Source organism: Argiope bruennichi, chromosome X1 (assembly GCF_947563725.1).
Source record: "Argiope bruennichi chromosome X1, qqArgBrue1.1, whole genome shotgun sequence".
Taxonomy (NCBI): Eukaryota; Metazoa; Arthropoda; class Arachnida; order Araneae; family Araneidae; genus Argiope; species Argiope bruennichi.
The window spans coordinates 84227603-84251055 of NC_079162.1; the positions used below are offsets into that span (position 1 = coordinate 84227603).

General features: G+C 28.6%; 1 protein-coding gene across 1 annotated transcript in view; it reads left to right on the forward strand.

Annotated features, from left to right (window-relative positions):
• LOC129958833 (uncharacterized) overlaps positions 1-23453 on the forward strand; it is a 237069-nt gene that overhangs the window by 185950 nt on the left and 27666 nt on the right. The window contains exons 4-6 of the mRNA XM_056071546.1: positions 2209-2342; positions 4243-4456; positions 5748-5893. Of these exons, the coding sequence (XP_055927521.1) occupies positions 2209-2342; positions 4243-4456; positions 5748-5893 (494 nt within the window). The remainder of the gene's footprint in view (positions 1-2208; positions 2343-4242; positions 4457-5747; positions 5894-23453) is intronic.

The window sequence follows — 23453 nt, forward strand, 5'->3', positions numbered from 1 at the left end:
TTTCTTTACACTACCTGTGTTATTATCAATAATTTCCAAATATCGTTCTTTTCATGCCATGATTGTTTTGCGATATTTGTGTTGTTTTGTTTTTGCACAAACCGATTTAATTGAACCGTTAGTTTTTTTTAAAGTACTTGTGTTGATCTATGGATGAAGATAAAAAAGTGAATAAAATATAAGAAGGAGCATAATTTTTTAATGGTTTTGCCGCGTTTCCCCCTCATCATTAATGAAACTGATACATACATCGCAAAAATTAGAATCTTGAGCCTGCTTTCATTATTAATAATATCTAATTATCACTTTGTTCTTGAAAAAAATGTTATATGATATCTGAATTGCCAATCCCTATGTAATGGGACCGGCAAGTGTGGTTTTAGTTAGATTTACTGGAGTTGCTTTGGTCTTAATATAATTGGTTTGAGAGATATGGTTAGGATTCTCTGCATTAGTTTTAGAGTTAAACAACGAATAAAAAAGGAAGAAAGGAGGGGGAAACCATGATTTTCTGTTAGACTGCACGTGTCATAAATAAATTCTAAATAATGTATTCTAAAATTTTTAAAGTTGTTTTGGTCTCGGTATAATTTGTGTGAGAGATATGGTTAGGATACCCTGCATTAGTTTTGGAGCTAAACAACGAATGAAAAAGGAAGAAGAGAAGGGAAAACCATGCTTTTCTATTAGGTTTTATATGTCATAAATAAATTCCAAATAACCTGTTCTAAAATTTTTAAGCTGTTTTGGACTTAGTATAATTGGTTTAAAATATATGGTTAGGATACCCAGCATTATTTTTGGAGTTAAACAACAAATGAAAAATGGAGAAGGGAGAGCAAAACTATGTTTTTCTGTTAGACTTCATATGCCATAAATAAATTCCAAATAATGTGTTCTAAAACTTTATACTAAGACCAACTTGTTTTGGTCTTAGTATAATTGGTGTGAGAGATTTGGTTCGGATACCATGCATTAGTTTTAGAATAAACAACAAATGAAAGAGGAAGGGAGAAAAAAAACCATGTTTTCCTGTTACTTTCCCCCCCCCCCTTGGGCAAAAAAGATGACAGAAATTGAAAACTTACCGTTCCCTATCCAGATATAAAGAAGACAGACCTTTTAAGCGTAATCAGTTCAAATCCAAAGCGTGTTACTCAAAAATATTTTTCATGGGTTTTCAAAGCAAAAATTATCAACTCTTTTTCCTACAGAATATATTATTAAAAAATTTCGAAACATCAGCTTTTAAGCGATGATTCTGTTGTGGTCGTGTAATGTTTGAATTGTTTTGCCTTGAGAAAGAAAAGGAAAGAAAGCTGGAATGATAAAGATAGTTGCTTTCTGGACCTAAGGTTCCATACCCACTTACCAGGACGTAAGAAATTGGCTTATTTTGAATTGCAAAGACGGTTGCATCAAATCAACTGGCCGACAGAAAACCGTCCGTTATCGTTAGTGTGAAAGGCCTCATCCACTTCTTCAATTTAGCACTTCAACTCCAACTCGAAGCAAATAACAGCCTTGAATCCTGTTTTTTGCCATCCATCCAAACTCAGTGGGATCTAAGGGAATCAAAGAGTGAACGGAATTTTTCTTCTTTTTTTTGTATCCTTAAATTGATATTTATATTATCCTTCAAGGCTATTGAAAAAAAATATTCTCATCGGAAATTTCATTTTATATACGTAAAATTTTCTAAGTATCGAATATTTGAGTTGTTTTGGTTTTGGGAAGTTCATTTGAAAGTGAACACATGAATTTAATTGTTATCAGACTGAAATTGAAAAAGATTAAAAAACAGAAAATGGAGAATGTTCTTTTTTTCCCCCTATCAATTAAAAGATAGATACTTCTGCTGCTTGATATAAAAATAATATGTTTTTATTGAATAGGATGAATTATCAAAAGTAATATTTTTTTAAAAATTGAAGCACATGCTCATTAATCTTTTTTACGAATTTTGCATGTGCAATATTTCTAATGTATCTGCAGAATAACCAACAGAAGATCAATGTTCTAAATGTGGTTGAAATAAATATGCTCAATGGTGGTTAAAAATATATACAAAAAAAATCGCCATTTATTTTTAAAAAAGAAACAGACTAGAAGCCATTAATTTAAAAATATTTATAAGCGTTAATTTAAATTTATCTGCTAGAAATTTGTTGAAAAATACGAAGATTTAACACGACCATTTCTTTACAGCATTACCATCTTCTGGACCTGATATCATTGGACTGCAACCTCGATATATAATATCCGATGAAGTAAATATTACCTGCTCGTTTGGGCCATCAAAACCAGCAGCAAAAGTCAGCTGGTATATAAATGGAGAATTGGTAAGTTTATCAATTTTTTTCTTTGTTCCATTTTGGTTTATTTTCTATTTTAATGTTCCTTTGTGCCATTGGAATAAAAAAAAACACATCTTGAAAGAGTTATATATATATAGTAATTATACTGCCTACTAGATTTCATATATCTTTCATTCAGTATTAGGATTTTGATAATGCATTATTCTAAAAATTGATGCAATTTTAATAATCTGATCACATTTCCTATAAAATCTTTAAGTTTTCATTACGAGCAAAACAATAGAATTTTTTAATTAGGCATTAGTATGCATCATCCAATGGCAATCATGCATTAGTATGCAACACCCAATGGCAATCATGGGTTAATACGAAATAGACTTCGAAAGCGTACACGCTTATTCCAAATCTCTGATTTATTTCATAATATCCCATTTATTTCGTCTATGAAATCAAGAGATCAAGTAATATTTTTCCTACAACAATGTTATTTTTTAGCAGAGAACCCTATAAAATAATTTACATTTAGCTAAAAATTACTTAAATCAAAATCAAAATATGAAAACGAAAAAAACATTAAATCCTTTTAGACACATATATAAATAACTAAAATAACTTTCTAATATGTCTTTCTCATTATTTTAAATATCAAAGACAATTATTAAAACATTTTTAATAATTATCTAAGCTGCAATTTTTATGACTTAAATGAAGGATTTATTTACCGTTATTATTCTTTACACCTAAACCATACGTTGTAAAAGTAATCAATTGATCTGTTAACGAATAAATTATTTTAAAAGAAAATTTTTGTATTAATTTTATATACCAAAAATATTTGAAAAATAGCTCTTATCAATGAAAAACTCTCTTAATGGGGAAAATTAGAATGCCTACACTTCTTTAAATAATTTTGTAGTTTGGTTTTTAAACCAGGATCCGGTAAGTAGCAAACACATTTGTCAAACTGTGGTATTCTTCAATATGTGGATTGATTTTAAAAGGTGAGTGTAATTTAATTCTTTTTTTCATTATTTGAACACTGATTTCCCGATGTGAAACTAGCAGGTAAGTTCTTTGCGTTAAACCTTCAACCAAAACATGACATTTTAGTTTGACAAACTGCGAAGATCTGATAAATCAATGATTGACAGAATTCGATGTGTATAATTTATTTTCATATGAAAACGCGCATCAGATTGTAGTAATTTTAATTCTATATTTCCTCTAATTATTGTCTAATAAACTATGTTTTAGTTAAACTCAAAAATGACTGTAAGCTTTTTTTTTAAACGCTATTGTTATCATACAATTAGAAATAATAAATTATAAATTGCCATTTTTTGCGTTTTAAAACAGAATTTAAGAAACACATTACATGCAAATCACCTTTTCAACTATTAAATTCCTTTCCTGCAGTAGAATTTAATTAAAACATTGGATAGTTCGAACTCAAGTTTTCTTTTCAGAACCCTAAGGATAAAAAATGACCAATGTTCATAAGAACGACAAATCTCTGTGGTATATATTAAGGAAAATGGGAATACAAATGCACAGAATAAATTAAACCTGGTAAAAATATCACTTTTTTTTTAACTCAAATGATTTTGCAGTACTTGGCGAATTCTGCAGCAATAATATTAACAATTCGATGTTTAGGGCAATCCATAGATTCATTGCGCTTCGCTTTAACCCAAAAATGCATAACCTGACTGACATGCATAGGCCTGACGAACATGAATCTCAACGTTTGAATCAGGCTTCTCTTATCTTTCATTTTCTGTATTAATTTTCGTATGCCTTAAAACGCATACCACTGTGATTTTCCATTATATCTATTCGGTGTTCTGATTAGGAATACTTTAATTCTAATCATATAGTACATCACTATTTTCGCAAATGAGTGCCTTTTTTGGATTAATTTCAGGCCCAAGCTCATCATGTAACGCACTTACCTCCGAGGAAAACAAAAGAAGGCTTGCAGTGGATAGAATTACGCCTTTTGTTCATCATGGATTCAAAATACATTCGCAAAGGAGGATTGAGATTGCAATGTTTAGCAGAAGTATTTCTGACTTATGCTAGATCTCATCATGAACTAGTGATTGGGGAACGTTTATCTGGACCAGGACCACAAAATGGTGAGTTAAGTATGTTGTGACCATATATTTTCATATAGAAAATGTTTCTTTGGCGAGAGATATATACAATTTTAAATTTTTCGTTATCTACAATTCAAAATAGGACAATCTGCATAAAGGTAGATAACATTTTACACTGATATAAAAATAGAAATTTAAATCAGTTTTTCTTACAATTTATTTCCATTCGCGACCTCTTTGCGGGCGTAAAAAAATTTCTCAACCACATATAAGATGGCAAACTTTTTGTTACCGCCAAGTTGAAAGATATCTGAGAAAAAAAACTGATTAATTACAAAAATTTCATTAAAACAGTGAGTTAAACATTCAAAGAAATACAGTATTTAGCAAGTGTTAACAAAATCTTTTACATAATGATAAGAACTTTGAATGAAAAGTATTTTATATCAAAAACATGGTCAACTACGCCTGCATACGATTGTTGGGGAATCAGAATAAAGGAGACCCCATGAAACTTTCTATCATTGCACCATTTTTCTATGGACCCTAATTGGGTTCACCATCCACAGATTACTAATCTCTGATTTAAATTATAGTGCGTTTTTAATCTACATGCTATTCCTGTTCCTGTCTGCTGTATGTTATTTTGAAGAAATTTTTTCCCCTGATGATGGTTTTCAAAAGAATTTGTTTAAAAGCGGGATTTTATTTAACATTTCAAAATTGATTTTTGAAAAATTTCTGAATGGTAAATTAAATAATATTCATGAATGACTCGAACTCATGAATGTTCATAAAAACGTTTTCATTCTTTTAAAAAATTGCTTCTTTACTTTACTTATTTAACATTCTTTAGTTAAAAATTCTTTTTTTTTTATTATATAAAATTTATTACTGTGCTGAGGTAAAGCAATTAGATTTCAAGTAGCGTAGATATATTGTAATAATTTTTCTACTAATTTTTATTAGCTTTAAATTCTGTGCAAATTTACATTTATTTGCTGCTAATAAATAAATATCACCCGAACGATTTTCTAAAAGTATTTTAAATAACTGCGTATTTTAAAGTAAAGTATGGAAATAATTGCCTGTGATAATATCTAAATAAAAAATCTATATCAAATATATAAAATATAATTGATATAAATTTTTATTAGATATTATTTATTTAGTTATAATTTTATATAATCTATATAAAATAATATCGAAATAACTCCAATGGGGTTTGACTGTTAAACAAAACTGGGGGACCAGCAAAAAATTTAGCTCAAGCATTTTTTTTCTTTGACGGGTTGAAAATTTATTTAGTGGTTTCTTTTTCCTTATTTAGCGCCGAATGTCATTCCAAGTCGTAGAAGACCACGAGTGAGCGGTAGTTCAAGTCGTTATGATGTTGGCGATTTAGTGGACATCAACTGCACCTCTGCGAAGGAAAGTACGCCACCAATCCTCAGATGGTTTATCAATGATCGAGAAGTAAGTTTTAATTTAGAATGAGTCAAGTGAGCTTGAATGAATGCTATTAAATGAGATTAATAACTTTTGTGTACTTTAAAATGTATATAGTCAAAAATAACAATCAACAATTTGTTTTTTCATATCTATTTTTTAATTACTTAGAGAAGAATGTTCGTTATTAAAGACTCTTATCAATACAAAACAGCTTTTATTATACATATCAATTAACTCAAAATCTGCATTACTGAATTTTTTTTAACTTCAAAAATCCAGAAATAAAATTATCTTGTAGAAAGTATTGGTATGTCACAGATGCTGTAGATATTCAGCGTAATTCATATTATAATTAAGGAAATAACACAATGACTCTTTAAATCGATAACCCGAAGTAATTACAAATGATATAATTAGCCTGAAAAGAAATAACAGAGGTCGTTTATTAGAACAGCTGATTCATTGATGATATATTTTAATTTGTTTGCATAACTCAACTTCTCCTACATCAGATGACTTTTGGTAACCAGATAAAAAAAATCAAATTATTGAGCATGGCTATTTTGATTAAAAAATGCGATAGGCTAATAATGCTTAAGCTATGACATGTGCCCACTTGAAAGCCAATGGGGAATCTTGACAATGAGAAACGTAGAAGTCGAAAAAAGTAATTATTGGAGCTAAAATACAAAGATGTGTTTCGTAAGTACAAAAGAGAAATTATGTCTTTAAATGTAAGAATTCCGCAAATAAATGTAGAAAAAATATTTATTCTCCGAAAATTATTCGAACGAGAGAAATAAAAATTGATGTGCGAAAAAAATTGTTCTCAAATTTTTGGAAGGCTGAAAATTATTAGAAAAGACAATTATATGAAATCATTTTCATTAAAAAAAATTATTTCCTTTTTTTATACGAATCTCAAGTGCCCTTAGAAGTATTCAAATATCAAATTAGACAATAATGTTTAAAGGTAAATAATAATAAAACGAATCAAAATGCATTGTAAAAATTAAAATTCTTTAACTATTTTTCTATAAAAGCAACATTAGTATCATTTGAGATAAAATATCTTAACGCTCAAATAGATGATTATTCTGTCTATATTCACATATTTTAAATAAAAGATTTTTGTGAAATATTAACGATAATTTTTTAAATTTAAAGTAACAATAATAATATGAAACTAGTGTAACTCTAACACATTTATTTTATTTCAAAATTAAAACAGACTAGTGCTCCTAATTAGGAACATGGAATCGAAAATTCATTTAAAAATCAAATTTGATTCCCATTGATATATAAAATGGTTATCTGGAATTCAAAGTTACTTTTTATAAACAGATGTCATGTTTGAAATATAAAATTGGTGATGTACCAAATTTCATAAAAGTAACATTTTGTACTATTTAAACATTACGTAACGTAAACGTTCGTAGGAAATTAAAATAAAACTATTAAAAATTATTAAAAATCGGTAGGTAACATTATAAGGATCCGCGTTTCATTATAAGGAGTAATATATAATAATATAAATAATACATGCATTTATTGTAATTCATTAAACATCGTTTCCAAATAGGAATCCATTTGCTCTTATTCTATAATTTATTTCACCCATTGTAAATTTCGATAGAAAATTAAAAGGAAAGGATAATCTTCTTTATTTCAGGAAACTGTATCCTTTCCTATTGTAGGCAAGGAATTGTAAAGGAATGTCTTTGATTTTTTGTGAAAATGTTTAATAGGTAATATGAGATATTTGATTACAGATAGGAGGAATTCTTTTTTTCTTTACCATTTTAATGATAACTCTGTAGTGATTATTTCGTCTAGATATTATTTTTATTTTTTACATTTCAGTTAACTAAAATATAATTCTCATGCGCAGAGGAAAGAAGTACATACAGGACAATCAAATTTGATTCAAAGATATTACTCAGATAAAAGTAAAGTTGAAGAGTTGATTTAAGTGTCGAGCATATATCTTCACGGCGATAAGAAATGCTAGCGGAATTTATTTGCGAATGCCTTAAATATGGCCATAGGATTGCTAGTGCATACTGTCTATAACAAAAAAGATAACCAGCTTCCGAAATTGGAGTTTGATCGGGAACTTACAAGTCAATTTTTACAGATTACGACAGCAGAGGATATACATAAGCCAGGACCAAATTAAACTGTTGTAAATCACAACAGAATAGTAATACCCTTTATTTTATAGTGACAGTTCAAAGTACTGACAGAAACAAACAAGGCAACAGTGTAGCGAGTACAAAAATAGTTGTATTTGAACAATTTTCTAGAATATTCTGGGCTTTGGTTATGAAATATAACGTTACGCTTTTTTTGAAAAATTGTGTGTTGTATTTTATTCATATAAAATTTCAATCGAATTTATATATGGACTTAGGTTTGAATTTTTTTCATTATTTTGCGTATTATTTAGTCTGCTAAGCAATGAATTATAATTTTTTGTCTACAGCGGCGAACTTAATTAGAAGTTGCCAGGCGGAACATCATACAAATGACACACGAATATTTTTCCTTTATATTTTAATTTTTGATATTTTTAAACTAAAGCATTAAAAGAGAAAATTAAAAGTAATTAAAACCAGCTGGAGTTATCTCCACAAAATTTTCTTACATACTCTCTAATATAACAGTTTCCCCTCTCCCCACCGTGTAAAATGGATGAGTCACGAATGTCTTACATAGAATTTGCGACAAACAGTAGGATGGATTTTTGATCTCTTTCAGATAATGCGTCATAACTGCTCAAGGATAATAAAATGGCTTGCTTGCATGACGAATTTCCTGTTAATTAAACATTTTTGCCATGATATTTGGAGATTAATCTGTGGTATAAGACAACCGACTTTGTGTTTTGAAAGCCTTTTCTTTCACCGACTGAAACCAAAAATTACAATCGTAAATTACCATATACATGTAATTACAAGACCACATACCAAATTTCATTTATTAAATGTCATTGTGTATTTAAGTTATTGAATTTGTAAGGATAGGAAACAATCGACTGACAGAAAATCAATCTACTGACATATTTGGCTCCAAATTTGATATAAATTTATGTTTAACTGTTAAATTGGTGTATCAAATTTTATCTATCTAACTTTCTTTGTTTTGTAGTTATCGCATTAATGTATGCTATAACAATCGGGCCAACAGACATTCTCTAAGTGGATTACGTTCAAAATTTGCACAGAATCTACAAATTTGTTGTAAAGATAATTTGCCAAAATTAATCCGTCTAGCTGAAAGTGTTTTGAGTTATTGTGCTCACAGACAGACATAATTCCGAAAATACGTTTTTTGGATTCTGGGAGGTATGAAATTTGGATTCTTGGTAGATTTTTTTGGCGACGACCTATTGATGATTTCTCTACTTATATTTCATATTCGAGAAAGTAAATATATCTGAATCTAAATTCGACTCGTAAAGGAAGCTGCAGACATTCTGAGCTCTGAAAACTCTTATTTTCGCAATTATTAAAACATATTTTTTCGATCGGTTCCAGATATGAATAAATTTGGTGAACAAAAATTGTATTTGTATACCAAAATTGTATTTGTATACTACAAAATTTGGTATAAAACATCAAAGTTATTTTTTATTTAAATTTTCAAGAATAACATGTAACTGAAATTCTCAACTCTGAATAAACTTATCTTTTGCAGTTTTAGGCTACAGAAATTAAAAGAAAATATGCAAGACGAACTTATCTATTCAGTAACATAGGTAAATAAATCGCTACGTAATTTTATGTTGGGAAAAATATCACTGCAGACAAACAGATAATTCATATTTATATTTACATATGCTGCACAAATTCTAAACTTCGAATTTTCTTATTCCTGCAATTTCTTAAATAGAAGCAGAATTGTGGGAACGGTGAACCTACCAGACGAAAATGTAAACAAGTTGTTTCAAAATCTTTATTTGACGATGGAAATAAAGTCAAAACTACCGATATTGAATGAAAAACAGTTTTTCGAACAAGCTTCAAAATAAAAACGCTGCATAAAATAAAGCAAGATATTTAACAAAAATGCAATCTAAAATTTCTGCTTTTAAAGATGCATGTTTACAAACATTTCTTTATCACAAAGTTTTGACGCTGACACTGGTCTGCTTTCCAGCTAATTAATCACTTCGCTCGTCAGAATACACAGGAAATTCTTCATGCAAACATTCTTTATTTTTTTTATTTTTCAGCAGTTATGGCGCATTATCTGAAAAGTAAGCAATGTCCATGAATTGGTTTTTATTCTTCAAAATATGCTCAATCATTTTTATTGTCTACTCATTTAAGGAGATCTGTTACTTATTACATATATTATCAATGAGATGAATTGTAAAGTTATGAAAAAAGTATCACTAGTGATATTAGCCATCAGATATTCATTATGCTATTACGACTTAATTTCTTCTAATTTTTGATTTGATATTATTTTGTACATATTGGATTTATTTTTGTCAAATATTTAAGACAAATAAATTTGGTAAATATTCAGCATTCTTTAAATAATGCAGTTTGTAATATTCTTTGATAAAGCAAATTCTTTATATACGTTCTATGTAGAAATTATCATAATGTCAGGGGATATCAAGACCAAAAATGTAAATGTCCTTTTAAGATAATGATATTCTGTTTTGAGTTATATGAAGATAATATTTTATCTATTTATCAAAAAAAAAGAGTTTTAATATGAAAAACTAATACTTTTACTTATATCGTAAAAAGGCATTTGCATTTCATGAAGATCATTATAATATTTGATTAATAATTAAACTATTTATTTAGGGAATAAATCGTCTGGTGTCTAGGTTAAAAAAACAATTTATGCAATGAATTATTATATTCTCTATATATAAGAAGCTACATTCATATTTTACCTTTTATGGCGTTTTCCTTGTTTCATATGCGAAATTTGGAATGTTTTTTTTTACAGTTCATTTTCATAATTCCAAGATCCTCAATATCCACAGAGATGCAAATCAATATTGCCTAAATGAATTGGTTAAAAGATCAATTCTAAATTAACTAATAACTCATCGATTGTGTTATTTTGTTAATTTTTAAAAACAAACAGTTTGGAAAATAAATTAGCTTTAGTAGATAGTGTTATGTAACACTTACAAGCATTTTTCTAATGGAGCCATGTGATTTTAAAGTTAGTGACAATCCATGTTGACAGTGGAATGAAGTCTACGAGTTACTTGCATCACCGATGAGTGACTTCATTTATACTTCTAAGCATATTTGGACTCAATATTAATTTTTGCTTTTAATATTGAGTTTTATTATGTATAATAGTTATTGTTATTGATTGAAACTTAATATTATTCAAATATATCCGCTACAGGGGATTTTCATATAACACTCTCATATATTAAGTAAATTCATAAAACACGACGAAATAAGGGACTTTTTACTTTCTCATAATGAATTGTATTAAGTATACAAAGATAAAGTATTGTAACTGCCAAAAAATTCGAACATAAGATTTTGATGCATCAATATGTTGAGACCTCGTGAGGCCTAAAATCATATTTTTAGATTATGTCTGTCTCTCTGTAAACGCAAAAATACTTTGAGCCAGATGATAAAAATTAGAAGTATAGAAGAAAATATGCGTATAGAAGAAAAGAAAAGATGCGTATAGAAGAAAACAAAAGATGCGTATAGAAGAAAACAAAAGATGAGTATAGAAGAAAAATGATTGCTTATTAGTGAAACTCTGACACACACTGTTTCATTTCTTTTTTTCTAAAATAGCCAAGTATAGGATGATGGGAATACTCTAAAACGATTTTTTTTCTAATTGCAGGAACATAATATAATTCTAAATCACAGAAAATACTCAAATTCCCTCAATACTAACTGCTGTTTCTACTTGCGGAAGGACAATTTAAGTCTTAGAGCATTCATATTTCTTAAAAAAATAAAAGGTAGCAAATCAAATAAATTAGCACAAACAAAATGAAAAATCTAGACGAGCTTTTTCACATTAATTAACCAAGAAATATGAGGAAATAGCTTTCGTTACACATAATAATGGTTTTAATTTTCTTTCTGGAATGTCGAAACGTTGACCAAGAGAAATACTTCAAAATGAATCGCTTTTTCTCACTGCAGAATGATGGTACCAAATTACGAAACGCACTCAAATTTCTATAAAACTAACTACATTTTCTATCTGTCGAAGAAAAATTTAATTTCAAGTCAGAGAACGCTCCATTTTCTTCAAATAAACGCACAACTAATGAGGCAAAACTTTTCACGTTTTCTCAAGACAATTATCCAAGAGATATGAGAAGAAAATGTTAGTTAAACAAATAACATTGGCTTTTCATTTTCTTTCTCTAATATATAAGCATAGAGGGAAGGAAATATTTCAATCTGAGTTGGTTTTTTCTAACTCCAGTAACATGTTTCCATAGCAAAGAAAATATTTATATATTTTTTTAAATGAACTGTATTTTCTATCTGCGGACGGGTAATTTCATTTCAAATCAGAGAACGCTCAGATTTTTTTAAAAATAAAAGGCAACATATTAAATAAACTTGTACCAACTAATCAGGAAAAACTGCACGCGTTTTTTCACGACAATTATCCAAGAAATATGAGAAGAAAATGTTAGTTAAACAAATAACATTGGCTTTTTATTTTTTTCTCTAATATATAAGCATACAGCGAAGGAAATATTTCAACCTGAGTTGGTTTTTTCTAACTCCAGTAACAAGTTTCCATAGCAAAGAAAATATTCATATTTTTTTTCTAAATTAACTGTATTTTCTATCTGCTGAAGGATAATTTAATTTCAAGTCAGAGAACGCTCAGATTTTTTCAAAAATAAAAGGCAACAAATCAAATGAATTCGCACAAACAAAGCAGGAAAAGCTGTCTAAGCTTTCTCACGACAATTAACCAAGAGATAAGAGAACAAAACGTTAGTTACACACATAGCCTGTTGCGGTGCATTATAATAATAACCTCCGGGACTTATTCAATAGAGTGGTTTTGGCTGTTACACTTATGGTTACCTCCTGAGATGTATTCCCCGGAGAGGAAGGCCCAGCGTTCAAATCCACATAAAAATTTTGTTCCAAAATAAACTCCGGATTAATACGCACTTAAGGTACATAATGGAGTGGAGGTGACAAATTGCAAATCGGCTCCCTCATTTAATCTAAAAATAAGACACCCCTTCCTTTTCCCAAGAGGGGGATGATTTATGCTTTATGATACACTCCGCTTTTCCATATCCACACCCTCCAATGGCGTTTGTCTATTTGTTAAATACGCGAAATTAACCACCGTTTGAATTATTGCGAATTAAAATGAAAGTGGGTTACTGTAGCTTCCCATCAGTGATGATGTGTTCGGGTGGAAAAATAACTATACCGATATGAGCTGTCTGAAATTTTGATCTTTATGCTAATTGTTCACAGCGGATAATGAAATGGAATATTTCAGGGTGATACTTTCTACATACGCCCTTCTTTGTTTTTGCCACTGAACGGATAAAATATAAGGGAAACTCAACGTATGAGTGGATTCGGCTAATGATGGAATCAATGATGATTTTTTTTCTAAGTTTCTTCTTCAGTAAGATTTTTCATTATTCTGTTAATAGTGTCTTCCTTTTAGGTTTCCAATAAGCACTACAAAAGTTGTTTAGTAAGATTTAAAAGTAAAATTGTCAGTTTGTTTAGGCAAGAAATGAATCGAATTTTTAATTTTTATGAATTAGAAAGAAAGTTGATTTCTGTAGTTTATCATTAGAGGCAAGGTGTCTGAATATTCAATTTCTATATTAATTATTCATAAAGAGTAATGAAATAAAGTATTTCAAATGATTGTTACTAAACACGCACTTTATCGTTTTTGACGTCCAACGACTAAAATATAAATGGAACTATATTCGGCTAACACTGAAATTAAGATGGATATTTTTTTTCAAATTTCCTTTTTTCTAAGATTTTCTTCTGGAGTTTTTACATTAGGATTCATTTAGTTTTTGAATAAATACTGCAAAAAGAGTCTGCTAAAAATTTGAAATATGGCAAAAGGATAATGAACATTTCATTGTGATATTTATAATATTTTCTCATCTTTACTTTTTACATTGAACAGTTACAATATATATAAAACTCGAATAAAACTGTATTCTGAAGTCTTAATTATGATGATATCTTAATTTTTAATTATTTAAGTCTTAAGTCAGTCAGTCTTAGTCAGTCTTAAGTCTTATTAGTCACGTAATTAAGATTTTTTTTTTCAAAAATTCTTCATTGATAAATTTTTCAGTCTTTTTTAATAATGAATATTTTCTAAATTTCTGAATTAGCAATTAAAAAAGGATTTAATGAAATCTAATCATAAAATTATTAACAAGGGATTTTTCTGAAATTTCCGAATGAATTATTAAAAAAGGATTTAATAAAATCTAATTATAAAATTATTAATCTACATTTGCCTATTTGTTGAGTAAATCAGAATTTAGGATCTTAATAATTAAAATGAAAATAATATGCGGTAACTTTTCATCAGTGATTATATATTCTGGTGGAAAAAATAACTTCTCCGATATGAGGTATCTAAATTTTGATTTTCATGATAATAGTTCAAAATGGATAATGGAATGGAATGTTTCAGAACAAAACATGCTATGTATGTCTTTGTTCGGTTTTGCTATTTTGCTAACTGTTTCATTTTCTTTACTATCTAATAAGATGACACCTTCTTTATAGGGAAATTTTTCTTATTTTGATTCAAATGGAAATCCATTGAGTGCTTGACTTATCTATGTATTCGAAGTAATTTTAATATTGAATTATAATCGTTATGAATGGTTTATTATTTGCTTACAACTATCAAAATTCGATAAATCGATGCACGTATGGCACTCGGGCAAAACAGTTAAGTGGTTAAACAGACGAAATATGAATGGAATTCGGTAATGGCAGGATTAGATTAACTACCGAATGTCCTTTTTTTGTCAAAACATACTTTTTATTTTTCAACTCTTAAGATCTTTTGACAACTATTTTTTTTTAGTTTTTAAGTAAACAGAACAAAAGGTGTTAAATCAATTCATGGGCTGGAATTTATCTTTTTGCTAAATTCCTTAAACAATCACAGTTTAAAAAATTGCTAATTAATACTAAAATGTAGTATCGATATTTTTGGAATTGATTATAAAAGAAAAAGGGATGTGACATCACAACTCAGCCCAAGACAGTGTTATGATGTGATTTTATATAGTGTGAATTGACTTCGCTTCCCTCAACAGGAAATGGTATTGAATCTTTTGGAATGGAATTCACTCGTTTATCTTTTATTTCTGTTACTTTTGCTGTTAAAAAAAACTGACGTAACATTGTAAATCGAAACAAAGTTGAATTCGAATAGTCCTTAGCGAAACTTTCATTAAGAATTTCAAGTCTTAAAAAGTTCTGATAATAATTTTTTTAAAGTTTTTAATTCTCTGTGTTTCATAAAACTTAAAAGATATGCTTCAAGCAATGTATAACTGAATAAAAATATTTAGGATGATTTCTTTCTTTCTTTTTGGTGTCAAATATGGACAATTAATTATCGTCTGAAATCGCAAATAAAATCAAGGCATATTATTTTAATTTTTATCACTGAAGTTATATTTATAGAAATAATAATAATAATATGCAATCTATCTTGGTCACTGTATATTAAACTACCAGTCACGATTTTAAAAGTGATCGGAAGTCTGTTTTAATTATGAAAATTAATAAATATTCATCTTAATTTGAAGCATTAAAGATTTCTCGATATTTGTTACTAGCTAAATTTCTTCTTGCTTATCAATTCAATTCTTATTTTTAAGTGTTTGAGATTGTGAAGAAAATTCAAACTTATCAGACGATAAATGACAGCGGATACACAATTGCAGGAGTCTGTAAAAAGAAATCCTACAACTTTTATTATTATTATTCTCAGCTGGAAATGAAATTGAACATTTCAAGGTAACAAGTGATATATATGTTCCCCGTTTGTGGTGTTGAGCAAAAATTTGGACTCGGAGCTTATCTATATTTAATTATTCATATCTGTATGAATATAAATGAAATTTTAGAAATAAAGTTTTATAATGTATAAATCTAAATTACTCAAAGGATTTTTTTAAAATTTCGTTTATAAATAATAATGTATAAAGAAAATATTAATGAACGTTTCGTGACAATTAATTTATTATTTAATTTCTTCATTAATTAAAACCTATTTTTCATGTAGAAAAACATTCTTTTTAATTCAAATTTATTTTACAAATTCTGAAACCTAAGTCTATAACGTAATGCCCGTCTTGTCACTTGTAATTCTAAAAAATTGAATGACTGGATCGCCGTAAATAAAAATATTGAAATTGCAATCACCGACTCATATATTAAACTCTTCTCTAATGAGGTATGTTCCATTTTCATTGATAGGCCCGCTAAAGAGATTAACCACGAATTTAAGTGTTTGAGATACCACGACTATTGTACTGACAGGCAATGTCAAAATCAGCGTAAAGAGTTACTGTACTTCTCATCCAATTACTCTTGGTGTCTTCACCTAGTGGGATAAAACTAAAGCGTAAATATGGCCTCCTTTTTTTAAGTTAAATAATTGATATTTGTTCATTAAAATAGCTGAAATGATTTTCATTTCGAAGAACACTATGAAGTAAAATCTGCTATACATTATAGTAACATTTACTCAATACTTTTTACTATACTTCTTTATTTGGAATTCTTTGCTAAGCAATTTTGAGAATTTTTTTTAACTTTAAGGTGTGTATGTACACACTTGAAACTTCGAAAATCGTTCAAAATATCGAATATTTTTTTTATTGCTTAATAATGTTCTCTGATCCTTTAGCTTTCAAACGATACCAAGATGTTGTCAATATTCAAAATATTTCTCGAGTTATAATCATTTTTCTTGAGATGCTTTCATTAAAAACTCTAGTTACGGATTTTTTAAACTCATTTTATGAAGAATGATATTTTTCTACTAAGTTGCTTCATTCAAACAATCATAACTCAACAAGAAATTAACCAACTATAAATATTTATATATCAAAATAATCTGTATGAAATAGCGGATGTTTTGTGCCTCATTCAAAGTTATGTTTAAAGAAATAAATTTTTGATAGCTATGTAAAAGTTAAAATTACAGAAAAAATCTCGCTTTTTCTATTCATCGTTGATGAAAAAACTGTTTAAAAAAACTATATATTTTTATATCTTGATTGAGGCAGACAACATGAAGACTCATATTAGGCATAATTTTCAACTAGAATTGTGTGTCTGTACAAATTAGAATTTAAGATATCATGTTTTAAGAAATAGGCTAATTAGCTCATTAAATATTATTTATTTAATTAATAATTAGTGTAATATGGTTTTTTCACACTGAAATGAGTTTAAACATATATTAATGACCTACGGAGAAAAAACCGGATTTTTGAATTTAAAATTTAAAAAAATCTTCTAGTATGTACGTACACCTTTATACTCGGGGAAAATGCTGCAAAGAGTGTGTAAGTAACCCAAAAAGTGAAATTATTGAATAAAGACAGAAGGATTTGAAATTTTTTGAAATTTATCTGCATTAAAATTTTTTAATGTTAATTTACACTGAATAAATATTTGAAGTGCTTCTTTAATTTTTGCTACTCAAAACTGTTAAAGAGTTAAACTCAACTGTTAAACTGTTAAACTCAAAAATTTTGTTTTACTCGATCGTTTTGTAAATTATTTATAGAAAATGTTTAATTGTCTTCATTAATTGCTCAAATGTTAGAAAAAAATTGAACTGTCCGGTATTTCGAATTCCCGTTGAATTAAACTTCCTATTCAGTTATTTCTAAGTAAATATGCTTTTTTTTAATGCAAAAGTATTAGTAAAGTTTATCGTTGTTTGTGGAACAAGATTAGAATATTATTATATGCTTAGGAAATGCCAGTTTTATAATGACACAAGAATTTATGCTACTAGAAAACATATTTTCAATTTGAATTTTATATGTTTATCACCATTTACCACTTTTGCTGTCTAATTATATAAATCCGAATTTTAAATATGCTTTTAAAATTGAGATAAAATGTGTTTTTTTCCCAGAATAATAATAATAGTACATTAAATACTACCAATTTTTACATACTTTTATTTAATTTGATTAGTTTCATGCTTGTGAAGATGGAATCTTGTTATCTATTTCTTTCGCTCACTTTCTGAGTTTTGAAAATTCGTAAACGTCTATCATATTGGTGGCAATATTATTTATATAATATTATTTTCAATTTGTAATGTAAAACAATTTTTCTGATCTTGATTATCAAGTAATAGTTAATTTAATTTTTATTTGCATATGCATGGCGCCATTTGGTAGTCAACTTGAGAAAAAATGATTTCAAGCTTGCATAATACTCTTGATAATAAATTATAATTTATGATCTAAAAAATAAAAATAAATAGAAAACAATTAAAACACAAAATTCTACTTTCTACTATTACTACTAAATATATTCTTGTAAACTTTTGTATTTTTCTATATATAAACATTTTTTTTTTTATTTGAGAGCTGAATCTTAAGAAGATCCATCACATATTCATCATGTATGTATGATATATGCGTCGAAAATCAAATTTCTTTCCCTAGTGTGGTAAGAAAATTTAGAGATGAAAGTAACGGCTAAAATGCCACTCTCGTTATTTGATTCCAATTTAAAATTAAATAATCCCTTCCAATAAAACCAATGTGTTGTTTCAAAATGTGATTTCATTAATCTCATTAAATTAAACTAAACTTGGCATTTGCAATTTTCTAATATTGTGTGACTCCTACAAGGAAATCATGTTGTATTAAGCTCAACAAAAAAAGTGTGCAAAATGAAGCCAAGAAGCAAAATGAATGATATTATTTTTAATAAATTTATTCAAAATTATTTTCAATACAATCTCGGATTCGGAAAAGGAAGTCATGGAAATGCTTTAATTACTTTTTTCTATTACGCTTATAATTCATTTCAATATTTCATTCAAGTTGTCAATTGCTGAAACGTTTAACCCTATGCTCTCCGAAATACCTGAATTTTAACTTCCTTAGCCGGTCCGATACCAAGTTGTATGATATAGTACCATATTTTGAAAAGCCAATTCAACACCTTATAGCTATAAAATGCTATTATATACTTTTTCCATAGTTTGATGCTTGTATTTCCTTCAAAAGGACTTGAGGAACAGAATTTTCAATGCTCATTTCATATATTTCTCTTTACCTCGCACACTGATACGAAAAACAAAGGGTGTAACAGTTGCATTACTCTTATCTTCTCTTTTGGATACTAGATGGCGATGCCTGATTAGGCCATCCCATTTGTCATCCCATAGTGCATTGCGATTGTAATTAGAATGAGATGTGACGCTAAACTGTGAAGCCGCGCGCGTGAATGTTTTGTGTTTGTGCTTGCTTAAGTGTGTGAATGTGATTATTAAAAGAAATGTTTCCAACAGCATTCTTCCTGTTGCTTCCTGCACAGATCATAATAATCTACATACCACCACATTGGCGCCCAACGTAAAAGAATTTCTGATGAAACGGAAGTGAAGTCGTCCCGACGATCACAAGAAAATTTTCCCGCCACCACAAGGGGAATTTAGTGGCTGGATAAGTCACTATTATATTATCACAGTTTGCGCTAAGCTCAATTCGTTTTAAAAGCAAATAAGTTTATTAAAAACATTTTGATCTCTTAAGTAAGTTTTTTGAACAAAATGCTTCATAATTTTAATAACAGATTTCATTTAATTTCTTAATTATAATTTATACGATTAACTGATTTTAATGGATGAAATAAATCTTTCTATAAATAAATCATTAATCGATGAAATCACTTTATCCTACTAATTACTACATAAACAAATATTAAGTTAAGTGTTTGTTTTCGTCACCACTATATGACAAACTATATTGAATCTCCACAATTTTTAACAAAACTTAAAACTAACCTACATTAAAATAAATATTTTCGACTACTTTAAATAAATTATTAGTCGATGAAGTCATTTCTTACTACAAATTGTTAAATAAACAAATATTAAATGTTAGTTTTTGACACCACTATATATGTAAATATAAGCTTCGACAAACTATGGTTAATCTCCATTGTTTATCACAAAACATAAAACTAACCTACATTTAAAATAAATATTTTTTGACTACTTTAAGGTGTCATGAAACGAAAAGTATTTTAATTTCAGTATTCATTAATTGATTGTTTGAAATAAGAACCCAAGCGCTTAAAAGTCTTTTGAAATCAATCATCAATAGTTGAAATGTTTGAGCCCATCCTACACATCGCTAAGGAAACACAAATATGAAGTTCAATGTTTGTTTTTATCGCTACTACATATATGTAAGGCCTTCTCCAAACTACGTCCGAGCAGGTACGCGATCATTTCTGGTTGAAACAATCTTGGCGGGTGAGTCCGAGTGTCCGCCCCCACACCCCTTTATCTTTTAAAGCCTCCAGAAGAAAAAGAAAAAATGAAGGTTAGCCTACGATTTGTGAGATTAAATTTGTTCTTGAAGTGCCTCGAAGGAAAGTCTGAGGCAAAAGCAATTTTTGGAACGGATTGAATTTCGATGAGAAATTCAAGACCTCTTGACTTCATAGTGTCAGAGTTTCTTTGCTGAACAACTTTTTTTGCTTCTGTCAGAACGATAGTCAGAAAGGCAAAAATAAGAAAAAACAAATGTCCGCAAAATTTTAATCTTAATGATATTAAATGGACTATCTGGGAAAACAATTTTTTCTTTCTTTTTTTTCTTTTAAATGCCGTGTATCTGATAGCAGCCTTTGACGGAAATCGATTTCGAATGTGCAAACAATCACGTTATGTCAACGTAAAAGAATAATCCTCTTAGAATAAGTATTTTTTTCCCAAAAGAGTTTTAAGTCAATAGCTTTGGGGGAAGAATCTAATGCCGATTAGAAGATGAATGAATAACCAGGGCGTTTTTTTAGCTCTAGGACGATAAATTGAATTACGACAAAATGCGTTTAGAAAAATGGAGGTATTTAAAATATCGTGTAATATGTGAGATAATAATTAGTTTAAAATGGAATTGAATTAATTACGTGATGGGGTTTTTTTGTGGAAGAATATTCTAAATATTTTTTTCTTCTAGATTTGGAAAATGAAATTTTAAATTCTTGGTTGAATTATTGGGTTTTTCAAAAGCTTTTAATTTTTAATCCATAAATGACTTTGGCTGTTAAATTTTCATATGTTTTAAGAGCTTATATTAGTTTTTATGTAATGTCTTCTGAGCTTACAATATAAACTTATTTACTTTTAATATAATTATTTTTTAACTTAGAGATTTTAAAAATATGCTTATACTTATTTGTTTACAATTGGATTTCTTTCGCTAATTTGTTAAAAACTCATTTTTATATGAAAAATGTATTTAGAAAATCTATGATTTCTTCGTTTATGTTATTTTTAACTTCATCGTTAGAATTGAATTTAAAAGTTCAATTGCAATAAGTAGAGTTTTTTTTTCTCGTTTAGATAGTATTTATACGTTCTTCCTTTCTAACAAACGAATAAAAAAAAATTCCTACACCCTGTAAAATTAGTGTCAAATGGGGCCGAGTTAATAGCATTTAATGACTACAGAGAGGTAAAGATTATTGAAGTAAGATTTTTTATTATTTTTTAACACTAATGAATTAAAGAAAAAAAATCCTGCATCGAAACAAATTTGTCAAAAGCAAAGAGCAATGATTCCGTGAGATAAAATCTTTTATTTTAAGTGTTTCAAACCTTCGCTTGATGTTTGTGTTAAACAAGTAATTTGTTCGTTTAGCTTTGCTGATTAACTTTATGTAATACAGCAACAAAACGGCTAGTTTGGAGCGGACCTAGTAATTTAAAATTATAATTATATTACAAAGACGATACTGCAGCTAGCACCCAACTCCCCAACTTCAGTACCATTCCAACATGAGAATCTATGACCCATCACTGCAGATATAATTTGCATCAGCCTTACATGCATGGCATTTATATTATCATTATTATCATTCTTGTTTTCTAATTATAATCTCAAATTTTACTTCGTGCTGTTCCTTTTTCCATGAAATTTGGTTATCTTCTTTCTTTAATGAGCCTCTTTCATCCTTCCTCTTTAACATATCACCAATTCAGTATCATATAATTCTTAGTTTAAATAAAAGTGTTTTGGAATGTCAGTTGTACTTTTGAAAATGGCGATTGGATATATTATGTGAATTCTTATTTTCTAATACTAATGAGTCACTTTCTTTCTTCTCCTTTAACATATCACCAATTCAGCATCACATAATTCTTAGTTTAAATAAAAGTGTTTTGGAATGCCAGTTGTTGTATTTTTGAAAATGGTGATTGGATATATTGTCACGTTGGTACTTTAGTGGGAAACGCAATGACACACACAAGAAGTAGAGCTAAACCAATTTATTAACTCAACTCTGAACACAATGACTGACAGATCTTCTGATTTTATACTAACAGGTAAAATTCCGGAATATTTTTCTGGAGACAGTAAGAAAAGTACAGAACACTTATCTGGTAAACTAAAAAAAGGTCCAGAATCTGCTAGAAAATGAAATAAAGGAAAACATAAAGTTAAGGAATTAAATATTTACAAACAGTGAATCGCGTTGTCTCCAGCGGGATTTGAAATTACGATCTCTTGATTATGAGACCAGTGCTAAGACCATTCGGCCATAGAAAGTCGACTGCCTCTTTTCAATGTGGCAATATTATGTAAATTCTTATTTTCAAATACTAATGAGTCACTTTCTTTCTTCCCCTTTAACATATCACCAATTCAGCATCACATAATTCTTAGTTTAAATAAAAGTGTTTTGGAATGCCAGTTGCTGTATTTTTGAAAATGGTGATTGGATATATTGTCACGTTGGTACTTTAGTGTGAAACGCAATAACACACACAAGAAGTAGAGCTAAACCAATTTATTAACTCAACTCTGAACACAATGACTGACAGATCTTCTGATTTTATACTAACAGGTAAAATTCCGGAATATTTTTCTGGAGACAGTAAGAAAAGTACAGAACACTTATCTGGTAAACTAAAAAAAGGTCCAGAATCTGCTAGAACATGAAATAAAGGAAAACATAAAGTTAAGGAATTAAATATTTACAAACAGTGAATCGCATTGTCTCTAGCGGGATTTGAACTTACGATCTCTTGATTATGAGACCAGTGCTAAGACCATTCGGCCATAGAAAGTCGACTGCCTCTTTTCAATGTGGCAATATTATGTAAATTCTTATTTTCAAATACTAATGAGTCACTTTCTTTCTTCCCCTTTAACATATCACCAATTCAGCATCACATAATTCTTAGTTTAAATAAAAGTGTTTTGGAATGCCAGTTGCTGTATTTTTGAAAATGGTGATTGGATATATTGTCACGTTGGTACTTTAGTGTGAAACGCAATGACACACACAAGAAG